General features: G+C 43.8%; 3 protein-coding genes across 8 annotated transcripts; 1 reads left to right on the top strand and 2 right to left on the bottom strand.

Moving 5' to 3' along the window:
* Positions 1-980: 980 nt before the first annotated feature.
* On the bottom strand, positions 981-5,318 carry LOC128755526 (cellular tumor antigen p53-like). 2 transcript variants are annotated; one of them, XM_053859200.1, is made up of 10 exons: positions 5,170-5,318; positions 4,374-4,539; positions 3,586-3,771; positions 2,569-2,743; positions 2,391-2,503; positions 1,972-2,081; positions 1,771-1,892; positions 1,471-1,559; positions 1,335-1,405; positions 981-1,256 (listed from the first exon to the last, which is right to left on the bottom strand). In XM_053859200.1, the coding sequence occupies exons 2-10, from the start codon at positions 4,515-4,517 to the stop codon at positions 1,166-1,168; spliced, it is 1,101 nt and encodes a 366-aa protein (XP_053715175.1). In that variant the 5' UTR covers positions 4,518-4,539; positions 5,170-5,318; the 3' UTR covers positions 981-1,165. The 2 variants fall into 2 exon arrangements, with proteins under 2 accessions (XP_053715175.1, XP_053715174.1); XM_053859199.1 differs by lacking the exon at positions 5,170-5,318 and adding an exon at positions 4,955-5,145.
* Positions 5,319-8,075: 2,757 nt separating this feature from the next.
* Positions 8,076-16,851, top strand: LOC128755524 (solute carrier family 2, facilitated glucose transporter member 4-like). Of its 2 annotated transcripts, XM_053859192.1 has the most exons (11): positions 8,076-8,302; positions 10,293-10,388; positions 11,445-11,605; positions 12,822-12,946; positions 13,051-13,166; positions 13,231-13,393; positions 13,580-13,767; positions 13,839-13,943; positions 15,037-15,138; positions 15,212-15,415; positions 15,486-16,851. In XM_053859192.1, the coding sequence occupies exons 1-11, from the start codon at positions 8,270-8,272 to the stop codon at positions 15,705-15,707; spliced, it is 1,515 nt and encodes a 504-aa protein (XP_053715167.1). In that variant the 5' UTR covers positions 8,076-8,269; the 3' UTR covers positions 15,708-16,851. The 2 variants fall into 2 exon arrangements, with proteins under 2 accessions (XP_053715167.1, XP_053715168.1); XM_053859193.1 differs by lacking the exon at positions 13,839-13,943 and having other exon boundaries at positions 13,580-13,797.
* Positions 16,852-16,899: 48 nt separating this feature from the next.
* Positions 16,900-21,287, bottom strand: LOC128755525 (Y-box-binding protein 2-A-like). Of its 4 annotated transcripts, none has more exons than XM_053859195.1 (9): positions 21,097-21,287; positions 20,544-20,607; positions 20,449-20,482; positions 20,291-20,380; positions 20,014-20,220; positions 19,803-19,888; positions 19,405-19,576; positions 17,644-17,778; positions 16,900-17,400 (listed from the first exon to the last, which is right to left on the bottom strand). In XM_053859195.1, exons 1-9 carry the CDS (start codon positions 21,170-21,172, stop codon positions 17,131-17,133), a joined length of 1,134 nt encoding a protein of 377 aa, XP_053715170.1. In that variant the 5' UTR covers positions 21,173-21,287; the 3' UTR covers positions 16,900-17,130. The 4 variants fall into 4 exon arrangements, with proteins under 4 accessions (XP_053715170.1, XP_053715169.1, XP_053715172.1 ...); XM_053859197.1 differs by lacking the exon at positions 21,097-21,287 and adding an exon at positions 17,504-17,577 and having other exon boundaries at positions 17,255-17,400; positions 20,544-21,057; XM_053859198.1 differs by lacking the exon at positions 21,097-21,287 and adding an exon at positions 17,499-17,577 and having other exon boundaries at positions 17,256-17,400; positions 20,544-21,057.
* Positions 21,288-23,260: the final 1,973 nt, after the last annotated feature.

Genomic DNA, 23,260 nt, shown 5'->3' with positions numbered 1-23,260 from the left:
GAACCAACAACAGGACAGAATCAGGTTTAAAAAGATAAAAAAAAGGAGCATTCGTAAGCATGGACCTCTCATCACACTACTGCATTCTTCCAGGCAGGGTCAAGACCAGGTCACAGCTAAACAAGGGTCCGTTTCAGAAAGGTAGTGAAGTGAAAAGCCTGAGTTTGGTTTCCTGGAAGTGAGCCGTGACTCCAGGTTTCATGGAGCTGGATCCTCTGTGTCAGTTATTGGGACAACATACCTGCTGGCAAGAAGCAGGTTTGAGGGTCATGTTCAGATACTACGCAGAAACCCCAGACAGGAGAGGACGATCATCACCCGACTGGATGCTGTATGATTTCCTCATGAGTACCGGTATGTAGACAGTTACTGTGACTTTCAGGAAACAGTGTTCTGAATCCTCCGAGCTTCTGTGTCACACATGGGATGCGCATAGTGTTCCAGTCGCATTCATCACAGCTGCTTTAATAAATGCGTAGAACGCCGATGAATTGCATTCAATGAACACCGATGAGGACGGACGGAACAACACTTGCATTTCAGTAATGCCTTACCGTATACTGACGTTTTAGTTTAGTTTGAGAGTCGTTTTGAACCTGTTGGGGGCGCTCAATCACTTTAGATGAAAGTTCTTGCCTAAAGCTGTCTCGACCACTTTCTGCGTGAACTGTCAATGTTTCCATCACCACTGAGAAATAGAAGCGACTTTTTGTTTCACGTGTTGCCATGGCGAATTGTGTCATCTGCATTCCATTGATGAGGTCTTTTGACAGCCTCACGCAGGAGCCAATAGTGGATCAGCTTTGCCCCTTGGTTGAATCAACCATGAACCCGCTCCCAGAAACCGAAAGGGGGTTCTGCAGATCAGAGTTGGACAACCTGCACATCAGATTTTCTCACCTGTCCTGGTCCTGACTCCGCTCACAGCAGTGCGATGGACAGACACTGCAGAAGCAAACAAGGGGCAAGAAAAACAGAAGCATTTTCATGATTCAGTTTTATTTTGGCTCGAGTACATTGCAAGTATGGAAAAAAAACATGGAAAAAGTTTTAAAAAATGAGCAAAAGGTACAAAAGATATAACTCTTATCAGATACAAATATTGCAAGGGATTAAAAATAACAAAATAACAAAAAAAATGGATAAAAGGAAAAAGAATGACAAGTCACTCGCTGTCACTTCTATCCTCAAGTTTCATGACACGCTTTCCACTAGAAGGCATTGGGATGTCGGTCTTGACTGCAGACTTGTTTTTGCTAGTGAGAAAGGAGTTCACAAGACAAGATTAATATGGAGGGGAAAAAATGTGTATTTGACAGCATGACGTCTCTCACCCGAGTTTGTCCTGCAGTTCCAGAGCATCATTGATTTTCTTGAGCATCTCGAAGTTTTGCCTCCCTCGAACCTGCAGGAAAGCCCAAGCTGTGACTTCATGGACAACGTTCAAGAGTGTAAGATAAAAGTACGTACACGCAAGGTGAAGACCTCATCATCCTCGGCGCTGGAGGCAGACTTGGTCTTCTTGTTGCACTCTGTGCTTTCAAGAAGAGTTGGACTTTCTGGAGAGGCAGAAGAAAATAAAAACACTGGTGTGCAGCCCATGACACTCAGAGTCAGAACAGACAATCCAGGAGGAGGTTGTTTCCAAGTTATGTAGAAGAACATCTTGAGTTAAATGTTTGTGAGAATGTTTTGTCAATACTCTGAGTTTATTTCAATAGTACAGTCACTTTAGTGTCTTTATATTGGTAAAGATGAAATAAGACCAACTTCTTTTTTTGAGCTGCTTTCCACTTTTCTGCTTGGTGCCGTTTTCCTCCTCCGTCTTTCTGTCCCGTCCAGGGCACGCACAGATTCGTGCCTCAAAACACCTTCTCCCCAGCACGCTGCCACTATGAAGATAGGAGTGGGAATTAAATGCACAGCGGTTGATATTGGCTGCCGACCTGTGATAAAGAGACTGAAACTCACTCAGTGGTTTCCAGCGTAAGGATGGTGAGGATAGGCCGGCGATTCATGCCCCCCATGCATGAGCTGTTGCACATATACGACAGCAAAATGGTCGTATGGCGAGAGCCAAGCTGTCAGAGACAAGGTACACACATGTAGTTAGGTTTCTAAAAGGCAGAGTAAAAGGCACTCAACAACTCGACTCATTTCTTGCGCCGAACTGGGCAAAGTTCACTTTACTATCCAACCCTCGAGTGGGGCTGTTGCGCGATATACAGGTGTCACATGATCAGCACAGTTGAGCATCATTGCACCGACCTTTCTTGACGGATTCACAAAGGTTTAATACATGAACCAAGGTTTTCCTGGTCGATCCCATCAACATACGGCATTCATGCACTTGTAAGCTGAAAACCCTTTTGAATGGAGTTGGCCTTTACCTGAGGCGGTTCATACGGCACAGTCACACTATGCCTCTTCGTGTTGGGGTCTTCATAATACAGAGCCAGTTGGCTGCCCTCGAGCCGAATCAAGTGGCTGCTGTTTTCTGCAGCTGCACACAAATGAGACTTGAAGTCAAAGAGATGCCCTGCAGACCAAGAGTTCATGAAAACATACCGTCCTCATTTTGGTGGTGGGGGCAGCGGCGGACCACCTCTGCCACGTGCTCCGTTTTCTTATACACTGCCGTGGCCCGGACCAGAGCACCCAGCGGTGGCTCCTTGCTCACAATCAATTCGATGGGAGTGGTTTTGGCCAGCTGGCAATACAGCTTATTCAGCTGCTCTGAAAACTGAGCGGAGCAGAGGACAGACATATCAGTTCTCCACTGTTCGATCACAAGCTCAGGAAAAAAGGTTAAACCCACGACCACAGAGTGAAATGGCATCTTGATAGAGAATGTGTGTATTGATCATTATAATCTAAACGGTTTATCTGTTTGGTTTCCTCAAGAGGAAATGCAGTGCAGGAACATGTCCCGTCATGTCAGGACTGAGCTGAACCCAGCTCTCCCACAGACCAGACCACCGTCTGTGGGGCGGGAGCAGCAGCTCAGATCAGCCCAACTTCATCTCGACTGGCCAACAGGAGGAGGCAGCTTGCTGAGTCACAGAGGAAACGCCATGCCATTGGGTCTCGAAACACACTGACCCTTCGGCCTTTACGATCACAGCACGCCACAATGAATGGGATTCAAGAAGAAAGCTGCTTGGAACGATGTGAAAGACTTTTTTTTTCATATTTGCTATGGTAAGACTTCTGTCTTTAATTTCTTAAACTTGAAGAGAAGAAATTCAGTCCACATGACAATTCTAGTCAGTAGTTCTTAATGAATACCTCTGTATTTCACTTTATTGAGTAAATCAATGTAAACCAAAAAGGAGCAGAAGACGTGTCTGAGTCAGTGAAGTGATAAGAGGGTATTTGGCTCATACTTTGTTGGAGGTCAAGCAATCGTTCTATTAGGGATGAGTATTCTTGAACAACAAGTAATATTTAGATTACTGCACATACCTGGGACTACATAGAAAAGGGAACAACCCCAAGGAAATATTTTCCCTTCCTAAACACTTGCAGTCTGTATGTGTATGCCATTTTTATGAAGTTGCAGAGCTTGTTGCTGGGATTGCTTACTGTGGAGGTCACGGACTTGGCACATCCACTTTTTTGGAACGTCAGCCCAAATCCATACTCGCCCGGATAATCGGTTGTTACAGCGACCGTTGGGGCTTGGGGTGTAGCATAATCTTGAGGTGCAACCGCTGGTCCCAATTCAAAAAATTGTTCATTGATCGGCGGGAGTGGCTGATCGCTGAACAGCTGCAAAAAAAAGGTTGAGAAAATGTTTTTTGTAAAACATATCAGTGCATCGAGATCATTTCTGCCTAAAGTGGAAGTCATAAAAGTTTCATATCAGAAACTATGATTATGACATGTAGAAAATGACAAATCTATACTTATGAGAATAAAATTAGACAACACGATGAAAAATTTAGCAATTAAAACATTACGGCCTTCGAGTTTTTAACACTGCTGGTGTTGTTATATGGGCGACCTGGGTGCCTCAGAATGAATCGAAGAGATTATCTAAAATAATCATATTTGCTCTAGATAATGGCAGATCAAAGAACTTTGTCAGTTTGAACACATTATAATTCCAACTGACAAATTGAAGAAGCTCATTTGTGTTGTGCTGCAATAAGTTTGCACCACAAATGTGTGAGAGAGAGAGGTGAGAGAAAGGCAGTAGATTTTTGCCAGCAGCTGTCACACTCAAAAGGTATTGAATAAAGTGATTTATTTATTTTATTCTTATTGTTCACAGCGCCAACACACGAGCAGGGCTCTGCCTCCACCCACTGGCAACCATGCATATGAGCGGCGCTGAGAGAATTAAAAAAAAAAAAAAAAAAAAATCTTACTAGAGCATCAATCTGCTCGTCCGTCCCCCAGTCCGAAGTGGGCATTGAGTCGGGATTGTTGACGATGTTGTCCCACAACACACGGAAGGTGTTCTGGCTCAGGGGAAGGCTCTGGCTCGCTTCTGCATTCATGTCTTCCTCCATGCCTACTGGCCCAGGAGAGGCGCTATTGGAGAGAGAAAAAGAGAGAAAAAAAGGGTCATTTCCCCCCCATGTAATTCAATTAAACACTCCCGAGGACAACAACGTTTATCAGACACTACTGGCAGGTAAACCAAATGTATAGCGACTGTCACACAAAAACAATTGATCGTGAAAAATGTAACGCGGAACAACGACACAATCCTCACATTCTCAAGTTGCGACCAAAAGTACCTAATGCGGGAAATACAGTCAAACAGACGGACCACTGACGGCGAGTGAAATTCAGTGCGCTAACGATAACCACAATCACAGTAGTGGTTTCATTGTGGCAAAGCACGGCACATGGAGCGCCACACAAACCAGCTAGTTTACGAACGCCGCCACCATTTTCTAGACGAAGCCTCTCAAGAAAAACGCTATTCGCTTCTTTCCCACACCTGATTTCCCAGATCAATCATCAACAGAAACCGATCGTGCCGCCAGACCTCAAGTGAAAGTACGTCGTTGAAGCCACTCGTGTTTTGTTAGCACACACGGCTATTAACGTCAGCTGTACGTTTCGGAATTCCCCCGAACAAGTTCTGCAAAATCTTGCCCTCGGCGCGAAATCCATGGACGGACAGACAGACGCCCAGAACAACCAAAAAGCTACCTTGTACAATGACGAAGCAGATCTTAGTCGTCTCGACTTTTCGACTTCGAGAACGTTTTTCCAATGTTTTCGCAGCCAGAAGAAAAGCGCACGCAATGAGCGAACGGGGGCTACTTCCTTAAAGCTGCTCCAATGGCGCCTGTGTTGCGTTCAAGCTCTAGTTACAGCGTGGGAAACGTTTGCTCTGACGACAGTCCTCATTAGATGTCGGTTAAAAAAAACAATGAAATGATGAATACAATTTGAGATTTTTTCCTCAGTTCATCAATATGCATGTTACAGATAAATGCATGTTTTCTGGTCAGATAACTTATATAAAAAATTGATTTATATGAACGATTTCTCAAAAAACAACAGTCGCTGAAGTTGCTTGCCCAATGTCGTCACATTTTCGGGAAATTATAAAACATCGTTTTGTTCTGGGTCAACTTCTAAATCCCATGAATACTGACGGCTTTCAGTAATACACTTTAACCCTGGGACACAAAAGAGACACGAGCTATTAGATTCATTAAAAAATACTGCGAAACAATTGCCCCATTGTTTTGATCAAACTTCGACGATATTCCATAATTGTTGGTAATAAATTTAAAACCTCTCCTGCACTCTAACAACTGTGGACAATTTAGAGAGCAAAATGAAGACCCCGCTGAGCATGGAGAGATCAAACTTGAATACAAACTTCAAACCCATCGAGCGCCTCAGGCAGGATTTGAAAACAGAACCTTTACTCCAACCACTTTTCTTCTGAAGATGTAGTATATACATCAAAATGCAAACCATTGGACATAATACATCTTTTACTTAATAGGGAATTTTGTATACATCTCGAACAATGACATTTCCATTCATGTATCCTGTATTATGACTGTTATTATGAAACTTCATCCATAAATCCGTGTGTGTGTGTGTTTTTTTTGTTAAGATTCTTAAAATTGCTACTGTATATCTATATATGTTATTTACATAAACAAAAGAAGACATTGTTTCATTGTACCACACCACAAGCCATTATCAGCCACAACTATGTTTTCATGGAAACTATATATATATATATATATATATATATATATATATATATATATATATATATATATGGGCTCGTAATTGTTTCCATACGTGAGGGCTGTGGCGTCACCGACTGATGGTCCAGTTCAACACCTGTCATCGTCACGCGACTCATTTTACTGGAGTGTGATTCCGCACCAGATGACCTGACTGCAGGACACACAAGCACACACACACGTGCACACTCACAAGACTGCTTCAGTAATATTTCATTCCAAATGATAAATACTTCATGCACATTTTGACCAACATGTAACATTTATTGTCGGGTGGAATTGCTGAAACAGTGTTTTGTGAGTGTTGTGAGTGTTGAGTGAGTTTATTTATACTTTATACTATCTTCAAAGTCACCTCAGTTTTGCCTGTGAAATTTGTCTTGGCTCTCCACGTGTAATTTCATGTGATGCCTTTTTCCAGGCTGTAAATTGATGCATCACCACTTGGTTTCATCCATGAACCCCATCAACCAAGTTGGTCTCTGATGGTTTTGGATTTCCTTGTCTGCAGTCACAGTCACACACTCACATAACTTGGACTCTTTGCTTCAGACGCAAGTGTCACAGTGTCCCTGTCAAAGGAGAGTGGCGTGATTTGGGGGTGTGTGCGAAAGGCGGAGCTTGGATCTTTTTATTGGAGCATCCACATCACCCTGCTGGGGCTCTTCATAACTTTGTGTAAGCTTCACAGCAGTAACCCGCCAACCACACAGCTGCCAATCACCACTATGGACACACAAGGCTCTATTTCTGAGCTTCCCATGCGCACGCTGGTAATCCAGGTGGTGAAGTCCATATTTAGGGTCCACCTGTTGCCCTGCAGGCGAGGAAGAAGCTATATTGTGTGGCATTGTGGGAGGGGGCAGAGTTATGGAGCTTGACTCCTTTGGCATGCGCCCTGAAATAAAAGTGGATATGAGGGTGTCGGGAACATGGACAATAGCAACCATGAAGCGGGGACGAGCCCCTCTCCTGAAATGCTGAGTCATCACAAAGATGACAAGTTCATCTGTGGTCCTGCATTTGTGTTGCATTAACGTTGAACATGTGTCTTGTTTCATCCGTTCTTTGGTTTAAGAGTCTGATTGTCAGATGAAATTATTTTTTATACTTTTTTTGCACCTGTAGTTCACATCGAAGAATTAGACAGTCCAAAGTTAGATCTGTAAAGTCTTTCAAGTGCCGAAGTGCGCAATTTCCAAACTCAGAGTTCTCAAGCCAGCTCAGATAAAGGCATCCATAGATGTTTCAGGGCCAATTGCGAGGTAAAATCTTTCCACCAGGTCTCTGTTACGGATCACTCTGTTAACTCGACAGATTTGTTTAGACCTCGCTACATGTCCCATCCCTGGCAAAACCCCAGATATCCGAGCTGAGCAATACAGCTCGCATCTTAGTGTTCACATATGGTTTGGTCCCTGCAGAGATGACCGTAAATTGAGTCTCAGTTTACTATGGAAACATGGACACATCTTCCCCTCTAGCGTGGAGGAAATGGATTCCTTGAGGAAGTTTGGGCTAAAAAAAAAAGTTTTATTGTTGACATTGTTGTTCTGCTTTGTTAAACAAAACTAAGTTGTTATAGAGGCCTTGCTGGCTGAAATCAAAACAACCCGTATTCCTGTGTTATAGGTTATATTGATGCGGGTTCTTGTCATGCCATCAGCAAGTAGCTCTTAAGGTCATCATGGCTCACACAGCGCTCTCTGACCTCTATAGCGACCTACAAAGATCAACCCAATAGAGCCTTCTGGAGCGACAGCCGCTCCCACTTTTCCCTTATCCTCCCCCATGGCGACTGGGAGGCGTGCGCTCGGGTGTCACTCTATCCCAGGTGGACCAACACAAGGCAAACTCAAGAAGACGTACTGTAGAAGAGAAAACACCTCATTTGGAATCTACCTCCAGATCAGTTTTTCTTGGAGCAGTCGAATACAAGGTCAGGACTTGTCTATTTGAGGAAGTTTCACGTGTCGTTGCGTTTGGCAGCAGTCACATTTGTCACCAACAACTGGGTGACTGGAGCAGCCAAAGTCATGCCAGCCGGGTTTCAGCAACTTGGAGGGGAGGTGAGTTTCTTTGAGAGCAGCCGCGTAGAGTCATGTTAAACATTGATATTAGTGTCGGACAAAATACTGGATGAAAATGACATGGTAAAGCCAGGGCATGAAACGGATACAAGACAGCGGCACACACGGTCAGGCACTTTGACCATAGTTTTTGGAGAACTGTTGTCTCCCATATGCATGTTGAATAGATTTTACTCGACACAGATATTCAGAACAGCAATAGGCCTCATGCAGAGAGGAATCCTGCGAGCGAGAGGGCAGCCCATGCAAGTCACCGGGTTTGGCTGGTTCTTTTTTAGACAACATATAAACAAAGCCCATGATACCCGATTTGTTTCAAAGTATCAAATTTATTGTTGATTGTTTTTAAATCACAAAGCAAGAAAGCAAGGCACGGTATATTTTAGTTCCAATACTGAACCAGTAACTCACGGATGCACGCAAAGAAACACATGCCCCTTTGTTTTGAACACTGAAGTGCCCTTTCCCTGAGCCACAGCAAGGTCAAGTGTCTGGCTGTGTGGAGCTCAGTTGAACCTTCAAATGTGTTGTCAACAGATACAGTAAGACAGTAAGAACTCAAATATACCAGAAACATCTCTTTCACATTCGATTGCCGAAATCCTGGTTTACACATGAAAGTGTGAAATGACTCACTAGACCTTTTTTTTTCTGTGATCAGTAAGCAGATGGGATATAACTTGTTTGATTTGTGAGGAGTCCTGTTCTGATACTTGATTGAAATGTGACTTGCTGATTGGAGTCACCTGTGGTGCAGTCGTGGACAAGGTGCGGCAGGAGGCCACATGCGGCCCTCAAGTGTCGAAATTCCAAATCTTTAAAATCGTCCATTGGTAATTTCTAGATTTCCCCCTTTTCTCACCTCACAATTTAAAAAAAATTAAAATGACTTTAATACATAATGACCATTTATTTTATCATTATTTATTGTTCATTTAAAAAAATGCAAACTGAAAAAAAAATCAATTTATTTTGAGAATCTATACAAAAGGGACTTAAAAAATTAATTGTGGAAGAAGTTTGATACCATAAAATGTCACCTTTTTCCAATTTTATAATATTTAATCATTAAAATGTTAGTGACATATAATGAAATTTATATTTTTCTTCTGTCCTTTTACATGACAGCTCCTCACAATTGTTGCAATAGATTATGTGGCCCTGGAGGGAATGGAACTGCTCCTCCCTGCGTTGGTGCATGGCACATTAGTGTTTAGGAAACTGGAGCATCGCAGAAGTGAGAGGATGACTGTTTTGCCTTCTTGAAATAGAGGCAGATGATTTGTTTACTCTCAATGTTTGAGCAAAAACAACTCACAAATGACTTGCTGCCTGAACTTATTTGTATAGGTTCATACAGAAGTTGACTGCTCAGTTGGGGGGGGGATTATTTTGGGAGGGTTAGGGTTAGGGCCTTTTTGTCTGAGTCAGGGGGTTGAAAAACCTTCCCGCATCTATTGCTTACCCTGTCCAGGGTCGACCCATCAGGTCAAAAAAGACTCGAGCTGATACCCAACCACCATGAAGGTCTACTTTGCATCAGAATAAAATGCACAGCCAGATTAGATTTAATCACAAATTAAAGTGGGAAAGTGGGACGAAGAAAAGAAAAGACAGAGACGTGTTGTTTGAAACTAAAAACAAAGTAGACTAACTATAGATACATTTCTAGTGACTAACAATGACTTCATTTGGCTGTGAGGGTTAGAATGATGAAGAGATAGTTGCAAGAGAATTGGGGGGATGGCTGGCGGACTCTCGAGGGGGAGCGTCTCTGTCACCAGTGAGACAGCTGCCACTGGCCCAGTGAGAAACTAAAGTTCAAGCCACCAGATCATCAAGAGACTGAAAACATTCCGTCATCAGCACTTGACAGGAAGTGATGGTGGCTGGCTCGCTAAATAACGCTCAGTAATAGTGTTGCAGTTTCATCAAAGTGTGATTTTTCTGGTTTCTATCTCTTTCCCAGACAGTGACTGGAACCCTTGCTCTCTCAGTCTTCACTGCTGTTCTGGGATCCCTGGAGTTTGGATACAATATTGGCGTCATCAACGCACCACAGAAGGTAGAACACAATCCTGGCATAGAATAGCACTATAAGAAAATTAAATAACAATGACTGCAGGCAAGTTTTGGAAACGGTTATGGTATTTTGAGTGGTGTTTGAAGCACAAAGCTTGGGGTAGAGAAACAATTACTTAAGAGGGACAAGCAGTACTAGCAAAAGTCTTGCTTTAAAAGGAGAAGAACCTGGAGTTTCAATGCAGTATTGGAGCGAGGGTGGTTTGGAAAGCTAAGGGTTCTCTGAGTTCGACAGCAGTAATACTAGAAATAGCAATGACATTAGTAGCATGTAGAGTTATACAAGAAAGTTACTGTTGCAGCAGAGGTGGGTCTGAAATAGTAATAGGAATTGTAAGCAGTGGAAGTTTAACTGAACAGAAAAGTAGGATTGATCCCTTTTACAGGATTATGCATTCATTGTGATAACTAACTTCCAAAATGTTTCCTCAAGCCTTACTCGTAAGGCATGACAAAAATCAGCTTCCGACACATCCAGTGGAGTGAATCTTTACATGCATATAGGGGGGAAACAGCTTTTGGAAGGCTATAGCATTGGTGGCATATTTTTATAGTAGTCATAGGAGTATTCATAGTTTTATTTGTGTGGTAGAAGCAATTAACAAAAATATGTCTGTCAGCCTAAGTGTCGGTGTTGGAAGAGTGTAAGAGCTAAACATCCTGTTACTTTTACAGGATTGTGTGGGGTTGGAGTGCTCAAACAAGCTAATATCTGCAACATGTTTAGAAGCAACCCTGAGGGGAAAAATCTGTGAGAGTAACAGGTTTAGTGGTGCACTGAACGAGAGATACAGTCGGGGCCATTTTGGATGGAAACATGCTGCCTATGTAGGCATCTGCCTATGCCTGTTTAACACCAAGTCAATATGCAGTGTCGCACTAGCGTATGTGACTCTTTCATTAAGCTCTGACTTGGTCTGTTTATGTGAGCAAGTTTGACTGGAGTTAAATGCTGGATGGATTTTCTTTTGTTCATACAGTAAACCATTCTAATAAACTTTTCTTCTTGGTATGTTGACTTGTACTGTCGCTCGTGCAGATCATTGAGCAGGATTATAATTCCACATGGGTGCACCGGTATGGAGAACCCATCCCTCCAGGGGTCCTCACATCTCTGTGGTCACTGTCGGTGGCCATCTTCTCCATCGGTGGCATGATATCATCCTTTTGTGTGGGCTTCGTCTCAGAGTGGCTTGGAAGGTAGGGATTTGCATTAAAGAGTCTGCAGTGTTTCACTGTGTCCACAAAACATTCTGCATTATTGTGTAAATTAAATCAGTGTTTAGACATAAATCACTATTAAATGTGAAGGAGGTTTAAGAATTTTTTTTCTCCAAGTCAATAGTGGTCTCATCCATGCAATTGTTTTTACAGGACTCCCGTTTAAACACATTTAAACATACTTCCCAAGACGTCAGGGTGAGCTCTAGTCTCGGTCTCTTCAAATATCCTTGTCCTCCATGTAGGACATGAAGAACATTTGCAAATACATTTGCAAATACATTTGCAAATGCCGAAGATCTCAGAGATGCGGAATAATATGTCCATGACCAAAGTTCTAGTGTCAGAAATGACTCACTCACTGCTCTGTCAGCCAGAAAGCACACACCGCTTTAACCAATTATTCACTGCTGACTGAAAACGACTGACAGTAGTAAACTTTCCTCCCCACCACTGTTGAACTGACCTTGAACATAAAGTGACGAGCTATGCATTTCGGCAGGAAGGGGTTCCATGTTGACCCACTTGCTTATGGTAACAAGAGCTGTTCTGGACTGCAGCCCACTGACTGAAGTGGAATATTAATATCAGTTGGCTGCATTAGGTCGAGGCAGTGTTCCGGGTTGAACTGGATCCACTCAATCACGCAACATCTCCTGAAAGAAAAATGAGGAACATCATTTGCATTTATGCCACATGGCACACACCACCTCTTAATATTGATCCAGGGAGTACAACACCTGATATCTGGGCAGCAACAGGATTTGAAATGACACAGCTAAGTAGTTACTGTTTACCTGGTACTCGTGGGCACCAAGTTGGTGAGCCCTGCTCGAAAGTGTTAATGTTAATGTCTTCATTAACTCTGAATGACCCCGGTATGCTTTTGTGCTTTGGGAGGAAATCGAAGTAAACCCATGCAAGGACAGCGAGAACATGCAAACTCTACAACGAACGTTAGTCCAAGCTGGATCAAACCTGCCACCCTCTTGCTGTGAGCGCAGCACTGTGTGCTCAGTGTGCATCAGTGGTCCAGGAATAATGTTAATGTAACACAAACATACGATCAGATTGTGCAAAGCCACCACACCATTGTACCTTAGATGTATGCTCAAAATGTCTGTCCAGTTTCTTCACTGCCATCTGCTGGCTTATCCTTCATGGCATAATAAACAATGAAGATTTGTGCTTCCAGGAGAAAAGCTATGCTCATCAATAACCTACTGGCGTTCATCGGTGGAAGTCTGATGGGGATGTCAAAGCTGTGCAGATCTTTCGAAATGATGATCCTTGGACGCTTTGTCATTGGCGCATACTGTGGTAAGTCCAATCCACTGAACATGAACACCCACAAGAGTGACCGTGTTTTTGCTGCAGCTTCCAAACTTTGTATGAAGGTTTCTGACTGTTTTGACTCCCTGCAGGCCTGGCATCAGGTCTAACCCCCATGTATGTTGGGGAGATTTCCCCCACCAGTCTACGGGGTGCTCTGGGTACGCTGCACCAGCTGGCTATAGTCACTGGGATTCTCTTCGCTCAGGTAACTTTGCTACCTCAATGTTGTGAAAAGAACATACATTTCATCAGTTTCCTCCTTGAGACAGGTTCTTGGTCTGGAGTCGCTGCTCGGCAGTGAGGAGCTGTGGCCTGTCCTGTTGGGTCTAACTGTGGTCCCAACAGTACTGCAGATGGCACTTTTGCCTTTCTGCCCAGAAAGTCCCAGATTTCTCTACATTGTCAGATGCCAGGATCGTCATGCTAGGAGCGGTCAGTGGGCCAATCACTCTTCCAGTAGCAGGTTGCTCAAGTAGCATCATGCAATTTCTCGCAAGAAACCTAAAGCAGCTAAAGCCATCAGTGGAACTGGTTCAGTTTAATGTATTTATTGTTGTTAGTCCTGCTTTTGACAGTATTTAGACAGGCTATATATGTGACTTAGCTCTACCCCTGCAGGCCTCAGGAGGCTGACTGGCCGCGAAGATGTGGATGACATTCTGTTAGAGATGCAGGAAGAGAAGAGGAGGATGGATATGGAGAGGAAAGTTTCAATCCCGGAACTTTTTCGTTCCCCTATGTACCGTCAGCCGATCATCATCTCCATCCTACTGCAGCTCTCTCAGCAGCTGTCCGGGATCAACGCTGTAACACGCACACTCATTTCAGAATTTTTGGTAAATTCAAGATGCGAGTCTCATGTGCTCATTTTCTCTAGATTTTCTACTACTCCACCAGAATCTTCACAAAGGCAGGAGTCCAGAGTCCAGTCTATGCAACCATAGGAGCTGGTGTCGTGAATTGTGTCTTCACCATTGTCTCGGTGCGTGTCAATGACTTGAATCAGAGATTTTGACACAGCACGATGAGCATGCGTCCGCCTCATTTTCACCCTGATACACCTAACTTGGAACATTGAGGTCAGAATCACCATAGAGACACTAACCTTTACCCGACAAAAGCATGTCTCAAAACTAAGGGCGCTTTCACACCGTCTCTGTCTCGAGACAAAGCTCTTTTGAAGTCCGAGATCTGAACACAAGCAAGTCGTGTTTTGGCAGAGGACTTGATCCCAGCTGGATACCTGCACTTTGTTTTGGGAAACTTTCCATGGGGGGTAAGCTTCTTGCCTCCGGTAATTCTAGGAACTATGTGCGTACTACATGCCGGGCAGTAAAGGGTCTGGGTGGACAACATTGTTCAAAAAGAGCTTCTCAGACTCCCAGAACTGGGGTGTGCAGCTGGGAGCTGCAGGAAAATTGCGCTCGGGAACGGGAGCGCAGCGCAGCCATCCAGGACTCGCGATGTGTGCGCGATGTTATCAAACATCCGCCTTCATTAGGCTGATAAACATCTGATTTTATGCACAGACAGATTTGTTTACATGAATAATGCCGCGCTCTACACAAACTGTTTTCACTGCTGTGGTCTCGCTGCAGTGCAGCTGTCTGCATGAGGAGAGCAGAGAGGAGGAGGAGGTTACTGAAGATCGCCACACTAATCATTGATAAATTCTGACGTCTGAACATCACTTATTAAAAGCTTGTCCATTGTCAGGAATCTCTCTCACTGTGTTCAACGTGTTGTGAGAGCAGCGTGGATCAAACAAGACGCTCCATATTATGTAGCTTGTTTCCGCTATTTCCTTGTTTCCTGTGCGTTCCTCGTTGGTTGTTTCACCTGAGCGACCAAGATGACACCACCAATAAATATTATGGTCTCACCACACCTAAACATGAAATAAATGAGTAATAATCACATGATTTATTGCATTAACATGAGCAGTTTGACTATCCATCACTAACTGAGCTGTTGAACCAAGCAGCGATGGTAACAGAGAATCACGCCTGCCTTCAATGACTTCAAGAGGCTGCTGCTTCAGATGGCAGCTAAATGTTCTTTTTCTCCCCCGGCAGCTCTTCTTTGTGGAGCGGATGGGCCGACGGACACTTCACATGCTGGGTCTAACTGGGATGTGCTTCTGCGCCGTCATAATGACAGTAGCTCTCGCTTTGTTGGTCAGTTAAAAATACTTTTAAAAAAAGCTAAAATGACTTTCCAGGGACTGATAACGCTTTCCCTTTCTGATAGGAAAACATTCCTTGGATGAGCTACATCAGCATGCTTTCCATCTTTGGGTTTGTTGCCTTTTTTGAGGTAGGTCCTGGTCCAATTCCGTGGTTCTTTGTAGCCGAGCTCTTCTCACAAGGTCCCAGACCGGCGGCCATGGCGGTAGCCGGCTGTTCCAATTGGACCGCCAACTTCCTTGTTGGCATGGGCTTCCAGTACATTGCTGTAAGTATTCAAATAAAAAGTTTGCCTTCAATTAAATCAGAAGACAAAGACGCTCTCTGACCACCCACAGGACCTTCTTGGACCATATGTGTTCCTCCTCTTTGCTGCAATGCTGCTGTTCTTCCTCGTCTTCACATTTTTCCGCGTACCTGAGACGCAGGGCAGGACCTTTGACCAAATCACAGCAGGTTTCCACCAGCCTTCCGCAGGAATGATGATGGACATGGACATCGATTTGGGCACGGACAAGCATTCTACTGAAATGGACTGTCTGGACATTCAAGATAACTGAATATCTTCTCTCAAAAGTCAAACTCAATGTGATTGCAGTGTGCTTTCATTTGTCCGGTACACATCACTGCAATCCAGGGCTGAAGTTTCCGTCCTGATCTTTGGCTACGGGGAATTTAATTCTGTTGCACAGAAGAAAGACTTGTGGGACAGTGTGGTAGGGTCTCGTTTTAATTCCACGGTGATGCAATATCAGCTAATATGGGCGAAGAGACTGAAATTCCTGCACTTTATTAAAACACACCAAAGCTGCTCTACACTTTCTCAGCTCAAGTGTAAATCAGAAAGAGCTTTGGCCTGCTCGACTGCCGCTGTGAAAAACTTTGACGGAGCTTAGGACCACCCAATGAAACCTCCATCAGTGTCAGCGATCAATCATCCACACGGACACAAATCTTAGGGGGTTTACATTTCTTTGATTTGCATTTTAGCAGTGGAAAACTCACAGTGAGACGAGAATCAAGAGATCAACACAATGTGTACAGTTCTGGAGAAGCAGGATGCAAGACTAGCTAGCGATCAGTCTGGTGGGCTGAATGACATGTTTAGAGGCAGAGCTCTAACCTGGAACATGACCCATTGTACAACAAATGCTAGTCATAAGTATGATCATCAGTATGTCAATCATCTGAGACCAGGGGAAATTGGAATTAAAACAATCCCCTTGTTTAGTTCACAATCAAGTCATAAGTCAACTGCTGTTATGCAACAGAGTTACAGAGCTGCTGCCTCCACATCAACAATCCTCTCTGATGCCTTTAGGTCCAGTGTTTCTCGGGTCTCGTACGTTTGATATTTTGTTGGCTGCTCCTTTAAAGAAAAGACTGGTCAGATAAGGCAGATGATCAACAAAAACTGAATATTCGGTAACTTATAAAAGTTAATTAGGGCAGTATTCTGTATGCATTTTCATCTGCATGTGAGTTTTTGCAACACTGACTACTTGTATTGTGGGGGACATTGTGCATCTCAAAAAGTCAAATCTCGAGTGACTTGTATTAGTCCAAGGTTTATTTCTGTTGAACCAGAGTGTACTTGCCGACATGTTCTGTGGCAAGCTGTCTGTTATAATTCTTGTGTGGAATTTGTATGGATTGATGTGGGTGAATATTTGAACTATGTAAATAAAAAAGCCAATATGTCACCATCAGGGACATCTGAGCCTCAGTCTTTTGAGGTAAAAACAACAGTGCTGAGGTTGCAGATATTTATTACAATGTTTAAGTATTGACATTGCACATAACCCCCTCCAAACAGAAAAAACAAGATGAACAAAACATTTGTCTACAACTGAGAAAATGGGAGTAGGAGATTTAAACTGGTGGTAAACTAAACAAACCCCCAAAAGGCACCACCAACCTCACCTGCTTGGTTTCCCCACATTAAATAAATCTAAAATTAAATAAAAATCAAGGATAGTTTCTCTAGCAACTACTTGACATTGCCAATTTTGACAAAGAAAATGTACTTTGAAAGGGGGTTGAAAGAACTGGGCCACCAAGCAAAAGCAATCCTTTCCCATTTTGGCTTTTCATTTCTAAACGCACATCCACAACCTTCCATCTTCCCTGCACTACGTTCACTCTTGAGGAGACGACAGGGGAGACAGAGTGGGCTGGAGGATGGGGGAGTGCAGGGAGGGGAGAGAAGTGCACGTGTTCTGAGAGTCCAGTCCTCCAACCCTTGCACCTAACCTGTAGTAAAAACAATGAGAAGTTTTCATTGGCACGAATGCTCTTCGTGCAGAGACACCTTCAACCCAACCCCAAGAAGAACAGAGCCGTTTCCATACCCCACCTCTTGCCAAGGGTCACACGACTGTCCTCTCCAAATCACTTAGTTAATGCGGGGACCGATGTTTCTGCGGCTGCCTTTAGTCAGAAGCCAAAGGAAATTTTGTTTGTGCAACTCCCAAGTACAGAAGCATCCCAGCTTACCTCCTCTTGTGATTTGGATGCTTTGGGCGAGGATTTCGGCGAAGACCTCTGTGATTTTGTAGCAGCTTTAGCATCTGCAGGTTTTGAGGGCTGAGGGGAGGCCGCAGGCTCTGAGGCTGGCTTCTCATTGTCATTCTACAAAACAAACAGCTGTACAGTATTCTTACAAAAAGCCACCAGCATACTGAAGGTGTAACCTATACCCTTCGGAATCAACTTGTAGATCCATCTAGCGCTACCAACACGTGAAAACCATGAATATCCCCTTCTTAATCCAAAGAAGGATAATCAATTGAGATTATAGGAGAGGGGTGGCCAACTCAATTTCCAGAGGGACCACATTAGTGTGGCTGTTGTGAGGGGCCGTCAGAGCAAAAGACAAAGGAAGAGAAATAGTCACATTACTGATTCAACTTCTGTGTAACAATAAACAAGCCGTTAACATGTTACTTCCTATATTTTATAGCCACTTTATTCAAAGACTGGCGATATGAATAAAAAAATATCACAAGTTCCTTTTAAAGGACAACTACCTTAGTAGTGTATTCATGAATAAAACAAACATAAGATATAAAGCCGGCGTGTCAAACTGGTCTTCAAAGTGGCTGCAGGCTTTTGTTCAAATCAACTGGAGACCTGATTGGTTGCAGGGTTGAAACAAAAACCTGGACCCACTGTTGCCATTTTCTGGATCAGTTACCCCCCCTTATATAAACGTCACTATTTGAAAGGGTATTGTTCTGATTTTTCTTTTCAGACTCTATACATGGGATCAAGTGGCTGCACACCATGGCTCACCTCAGACACGAGTTAAGTGATGCCATACTGTACTGTCATTCAAACTTTTCCATCATGATTGTTCACCTCTTCTGACATCAATAAAACGGGTATCGTTCAAACAGCACTATCCAATTTAAAAAAGAAACGACTGAACATCACAGCATGCATTACAGGACTGCAGTTAGTCTGGCCTACAGTTTCCATCTATGGACAATGTGAGAGTGAATCTTTCCAGAAGTCATATTTGACGACATTTGCACAAGAACAATTATGGCACATAACCCAATAAGTCATTTACAGACATTGTTGTTCTTCGAGAACGCTGAAGGACAAAAATGGGTTCTTGACCTGAACATCGACAAAAAACAGGTCATTTCAAGTGATCCAGTTTAGACACTGACAGACACCATGTAAAGATTTTAGGTCAAACTTCCCAGGTTGATGTAACAGGAAAAATGGACAACTCGCGAAACTGAAGTCATTTCTTTTCAAGGGTTACTTTTGTGTTTTTCCAGGTTGCAAGAGTCATCACCAGTGTTAACAAGATGAAGATCTTTGCCATGTACAAAAACACCATTCATCGCATTTAAATAAACAAGTGAGATCTGTTGTTAACAGGAATGAGGACAAACATTAACCAAGTAAGGCACCAAGTCAAGAAACACAGGGCTCCTCAAACTCGCGGCTCAGGCAGAAGTTTGAATGACAGCCCGAGGACCGAACGTTACAGACCTGTATCAAGATGCAACCAATTAAAAAAAAAAAGGGGTCATATGGGCGTTTTGTAAACTTTCACTTCATGTCACATTTACATTTTTAATGTGATGTAGAGCTACTCTCCTGGACTACTGAAGAAAAAGAGCACTATGGGGCCCCTTCACATCCCACATGCATCAAGGACTGATCAGCTCTCAGATGAATGAGAAGAAGACAACAGAAATGAGTTCCACGTCAAACTCTAAACATCTCTCGACTACTCACTTTAGTGACTGATGTTTCTGAGTTTCTTTGCCTGCGTCGTCTCACTGGACGAGGTTGTTTCTGATCTTGGTTCGCTTCTCCGTTGGACTCTGGCTGCTCTTTAGAATCCTGTGTAGCCGCTACGTGGTCGCCATCTACTGGCTCGTCAGGTGCAGGGCGAGGCCGATACTGCCTGTCGAGGCAAAAACAAGATGGCAAAAACGCGTGGAAGATGGGGGAAATGTATGATCAGAGTAGATGCTGAAAAAGTTGGTCATAAATAAAAGAATTTGATTTGTAAAGAAGGAATATGACGATTGGCACGAACCAATGAACATTTAAATCAGCAGTTCTGTTTGGTAAACATCCACAGTTGAAACAAAACGAGGGAGAAGAGCCCTGTGAGGAAGTAGCCACACCTCCGATAGGGCCTCCAGAATCGACGGCGAGGTGGTCGCTGCGACTGGTCCCCTTCCGTTTTGTTGTTCTGCTCACCAGCTTCTCCCTGACAAACCCAAACACCTTTCACACTTCCAAACGATCGCCAAGATTCAGCGGAAGCTTTTGAGCACATACAAGTGTCAAACCTAAAACAAAGACATCACTTCCTGCTCACTCTGCTCCACTCACATCTTGCACCTCCTGCCTTGGTCTGCGAGGCCTGCGGCGGTTCGGCGGGGGTCTCGCTTCACCATTCTCCCCACTTTCCTCACCCTGGTTGGGAAGCTGAGGGCTGCGTGGAAAGAGTCGTCTGCGAAAGAGGCGTTTGTTCGGAGCATAGCGACTACCTTTCACAGGCACACCACCAGGACCAGTGACGTTTGCCGCCTCAGAGCCCTGCCAGACAGTGACAAGCTGGACAGACTGGGCGACCAAATATTTGTGCACTGTAGTCTTCGAACTGTACCTTGGCTGCTTCGATCACATCGAATTCTACCACCTCCCCATCTCCAACACTGCGAAGAAACTTTCTGGGGTTGTTCTTCTTGATGGCAGTCTGAGGAAAAACATTGAGGTTTCAACAGCAAGTCCACCATGGGCCAAGCCAGGGGGCATCCTTGTTACCTGGTGAACAAACACGTCCTCTTTGGTATCGTTCCTGGGAGACAAAGCAGCCGCTTATTTCCAGCCAATAGCAAGATAGTGTGACTAGCTAGTACCTGTTGATGAAGCCGTAGCCATTTCGGACATTGAACCACTTGACTGTGCCTTGCACAAGGGTGGCTGTGACAACAGCAGCAGCAGCAGTTTGACAGAGTACAGACACACAGAGATTCAGAAGGTATTGCACTCTGTCTGTAGAGGAGCTCATCGCATGCATGTGGGCAGCACTCAGTCAATCATTGACTTTAAGACTTTGACACCAATTCGGTAGCAGGTGACGGATGATAAACATCCCAGATTTAACGCAGTCAGAGAGACATCTACAAGGCTCCGAGAGGGACACACCGCAACCAGATCTTAATTGACGGTCGGTAGAAAATCATGCTCACCTGTGACAACTATGCCATGTGATAAGCATGTGATCACTTGTTCAGATAAATGTGCGCCACCAATATCTAAAGCCAACCATCAACGGCAAGTGTTCCTCCGAAAACTTCCGCCAGTACAATCGAGACAGCAGTTGTGTGACTGCTGGGCACTAGTTGTCAGTGAATACCGGTTCTCCCATTTGACCAGTTGGAAAGTGGCGGGCGCGAGTGTGGCACCCACCTATGATCCTCCTCTCCGGCTGAAGCTTCTCCTCAACTGGTGCCGATGGTGGAGCGCTCTCCTCCGCGTCGGTCATGCTCGCAGTCGGTTCGCTGTCTCTCCAGCGTCCCCTCCCGCCTAATAGTCAGGAAACTTTAGCCGCGCGCTTGTGTATCGTTTTATCTCAACACCCCAGCTGGCTCCGCTCCCATTGGCTGACGCAGCCCCCTGTGATTAGTCGAGCGACACCGGAAATTGGGAAAGTGACATGACAGGTGAGACGGTGAGGAGCAAAGGAAAATGACACGAGAGTTCTCGCTCTCACTGAAGTCATTGTTGCTAACAGGGAAGGAGTGAAATGTATCCGTTTTATGTTAAATTGTGTTCAGTTGGAAGAGCTGAAATGAGATACTTTTGCGCGCATGCGCAATCAATTACCATGAGCGGTAACTGCGTCGTAGCGAACAAAAGACGGTTTTGAAACAGGTTTTGTATTTCCCCACTTTCAGTTTGATGACAACTCTTCACACCGACTGCTTGAAAATACTGTTCATTTATCACCAGTGGGTAAATTCGCTGAGTACACTTGATGCAGTCATTCCTTAACTTAGTTTGAATGGAGCCCAATAAATCACGGTCCAACCCACTTAGTACATTGACATAGTTGTGGTCGATTAAATGACAAAGTAGATGTTCCATTACGGTCCCATATTGACACTTGAGAATACCTAAAGTGACTAGTAGTTGTTTCTTAATAAAAGCATTCAACTGAGATGTCATTTAGGTGTCAGAGAACAACAATATTTGTTTTAATGTTCACATCTCCAGTCGGCTCTGCCTCTGGCCAGTCACAGCTAGAGAGCGTGGTCAGGTGTAGGAGAGCAAACTGAGGCCTAGGAGAAACTACTTCTACTACACATAAATGAAAAAACTTAGATTGTGCTGCACCCAAGTTCAGATTTCTATCGTTGTTTGGACTTGCTGAACTCATAGCCAAAACCCTTTCCTCTCACCCTAAACCTAACCACCCAAAACACATGGCTCACCTTAACCAGGCCTCTGAACCAAACTTACACCCAATGGCCTAGTTATTTTTGACAGCTTAACACTCAAATTAAGGCTTAACCTTATATATATATATATATATATATATATATATATATATATATATATCTTTCTGCATGGAGTTTGTATGTTCTCCCCGTGTGCGTGTGGGTTTTCGCTGGGTTCTTCTACAGTTTCCTCCCACATCCCAAACACATGCCCCTAGGTGTGAGTGCGTGTGTGCCCTGCAACGGATGTATGTGTGTTTGTATGTATGTGGTTTTCTCTCTCTTTTTTTTTTTTCATTTTAACGGCACGTAGACTACTCCCTTAGCCTGTGAGGGCTATGACATGTCATGGGTATGAGAAATGAAAATAGTGAGACACCCATGCTACTTGGAGATGCTGATGTGGATTGATGTTTTCATTTTGCGTCAATATAATTGAGCCTTTATTGAACACAGTGACATGTTGATTTGGCACTCTGCAAGGTATGAAAGGGCAACTTTGAGCTGTGATGTCAGAAATTCAGTGAATCTTGTTTGGATTAAATCAACCTTTGCAAAGTTGTACTGTGAGAACAGGGGGTTTCATAATAGTAGTTATTATAATTCACATAATAATTGAATGTAAAGAGAAAAGTCAAAGCAATTGCTTCATCGCACCTGGATTGCTGCACATCAGTGTAGTCAGGTGTAATCCATTTTTTGGAAGTTCATTAAATAATTTGCAGCTTTAAAGCGTGAACATTTGCCAGGCCAGGTAAAAGTGCAAGATTAGGCAGCATGATTATTTATTTATTGCTCAGAAGTGTTTATGGGGGTTTGAATTTCTGTGGTCAAACGATGATGGGATTTGGAGTTTGGACATTGTGAGCTTGTTTTGGGGGCAGCCATGCTTTTGAGTACCAGCATGAGCACATAGTTCACAGGACTCCAGTTACATGACTCTAAATATATCTTGGCATCTCTTAGAACTGCCATGTTCAGCCTGGCCGATCCCTGGCTGTTCTCAGAAGCCATGAGGAGGAAATCTGTGTCGTATAAAGAGTGACTTGGCAACAGAGAAGCTATTTGTCTCCACTTTGGGTAGAAACGTGTTAACCAGCTCTGACACTTGATGATAATATTATTGTATATTA

Source organism: Synchiropus splendidus, chromosome 3, assembly GCF_027744825.2.
Source record: "Synchiropus splendidus isolate RoL2022-P1 chromosome 3, RoL_Sspl_1.0, whole genome shotgun sequence".
NCBI lineage: Eukaryota > Metazoa > Chordata > Actinopteri > Syngnathiformes > Callionymidae > Synchiropus > Synchiropus splendidus.
Note: the sequence above shows the minus strand (reverse complement) of the source record. Positions and strands in the feature narration are given on the sequence as shown.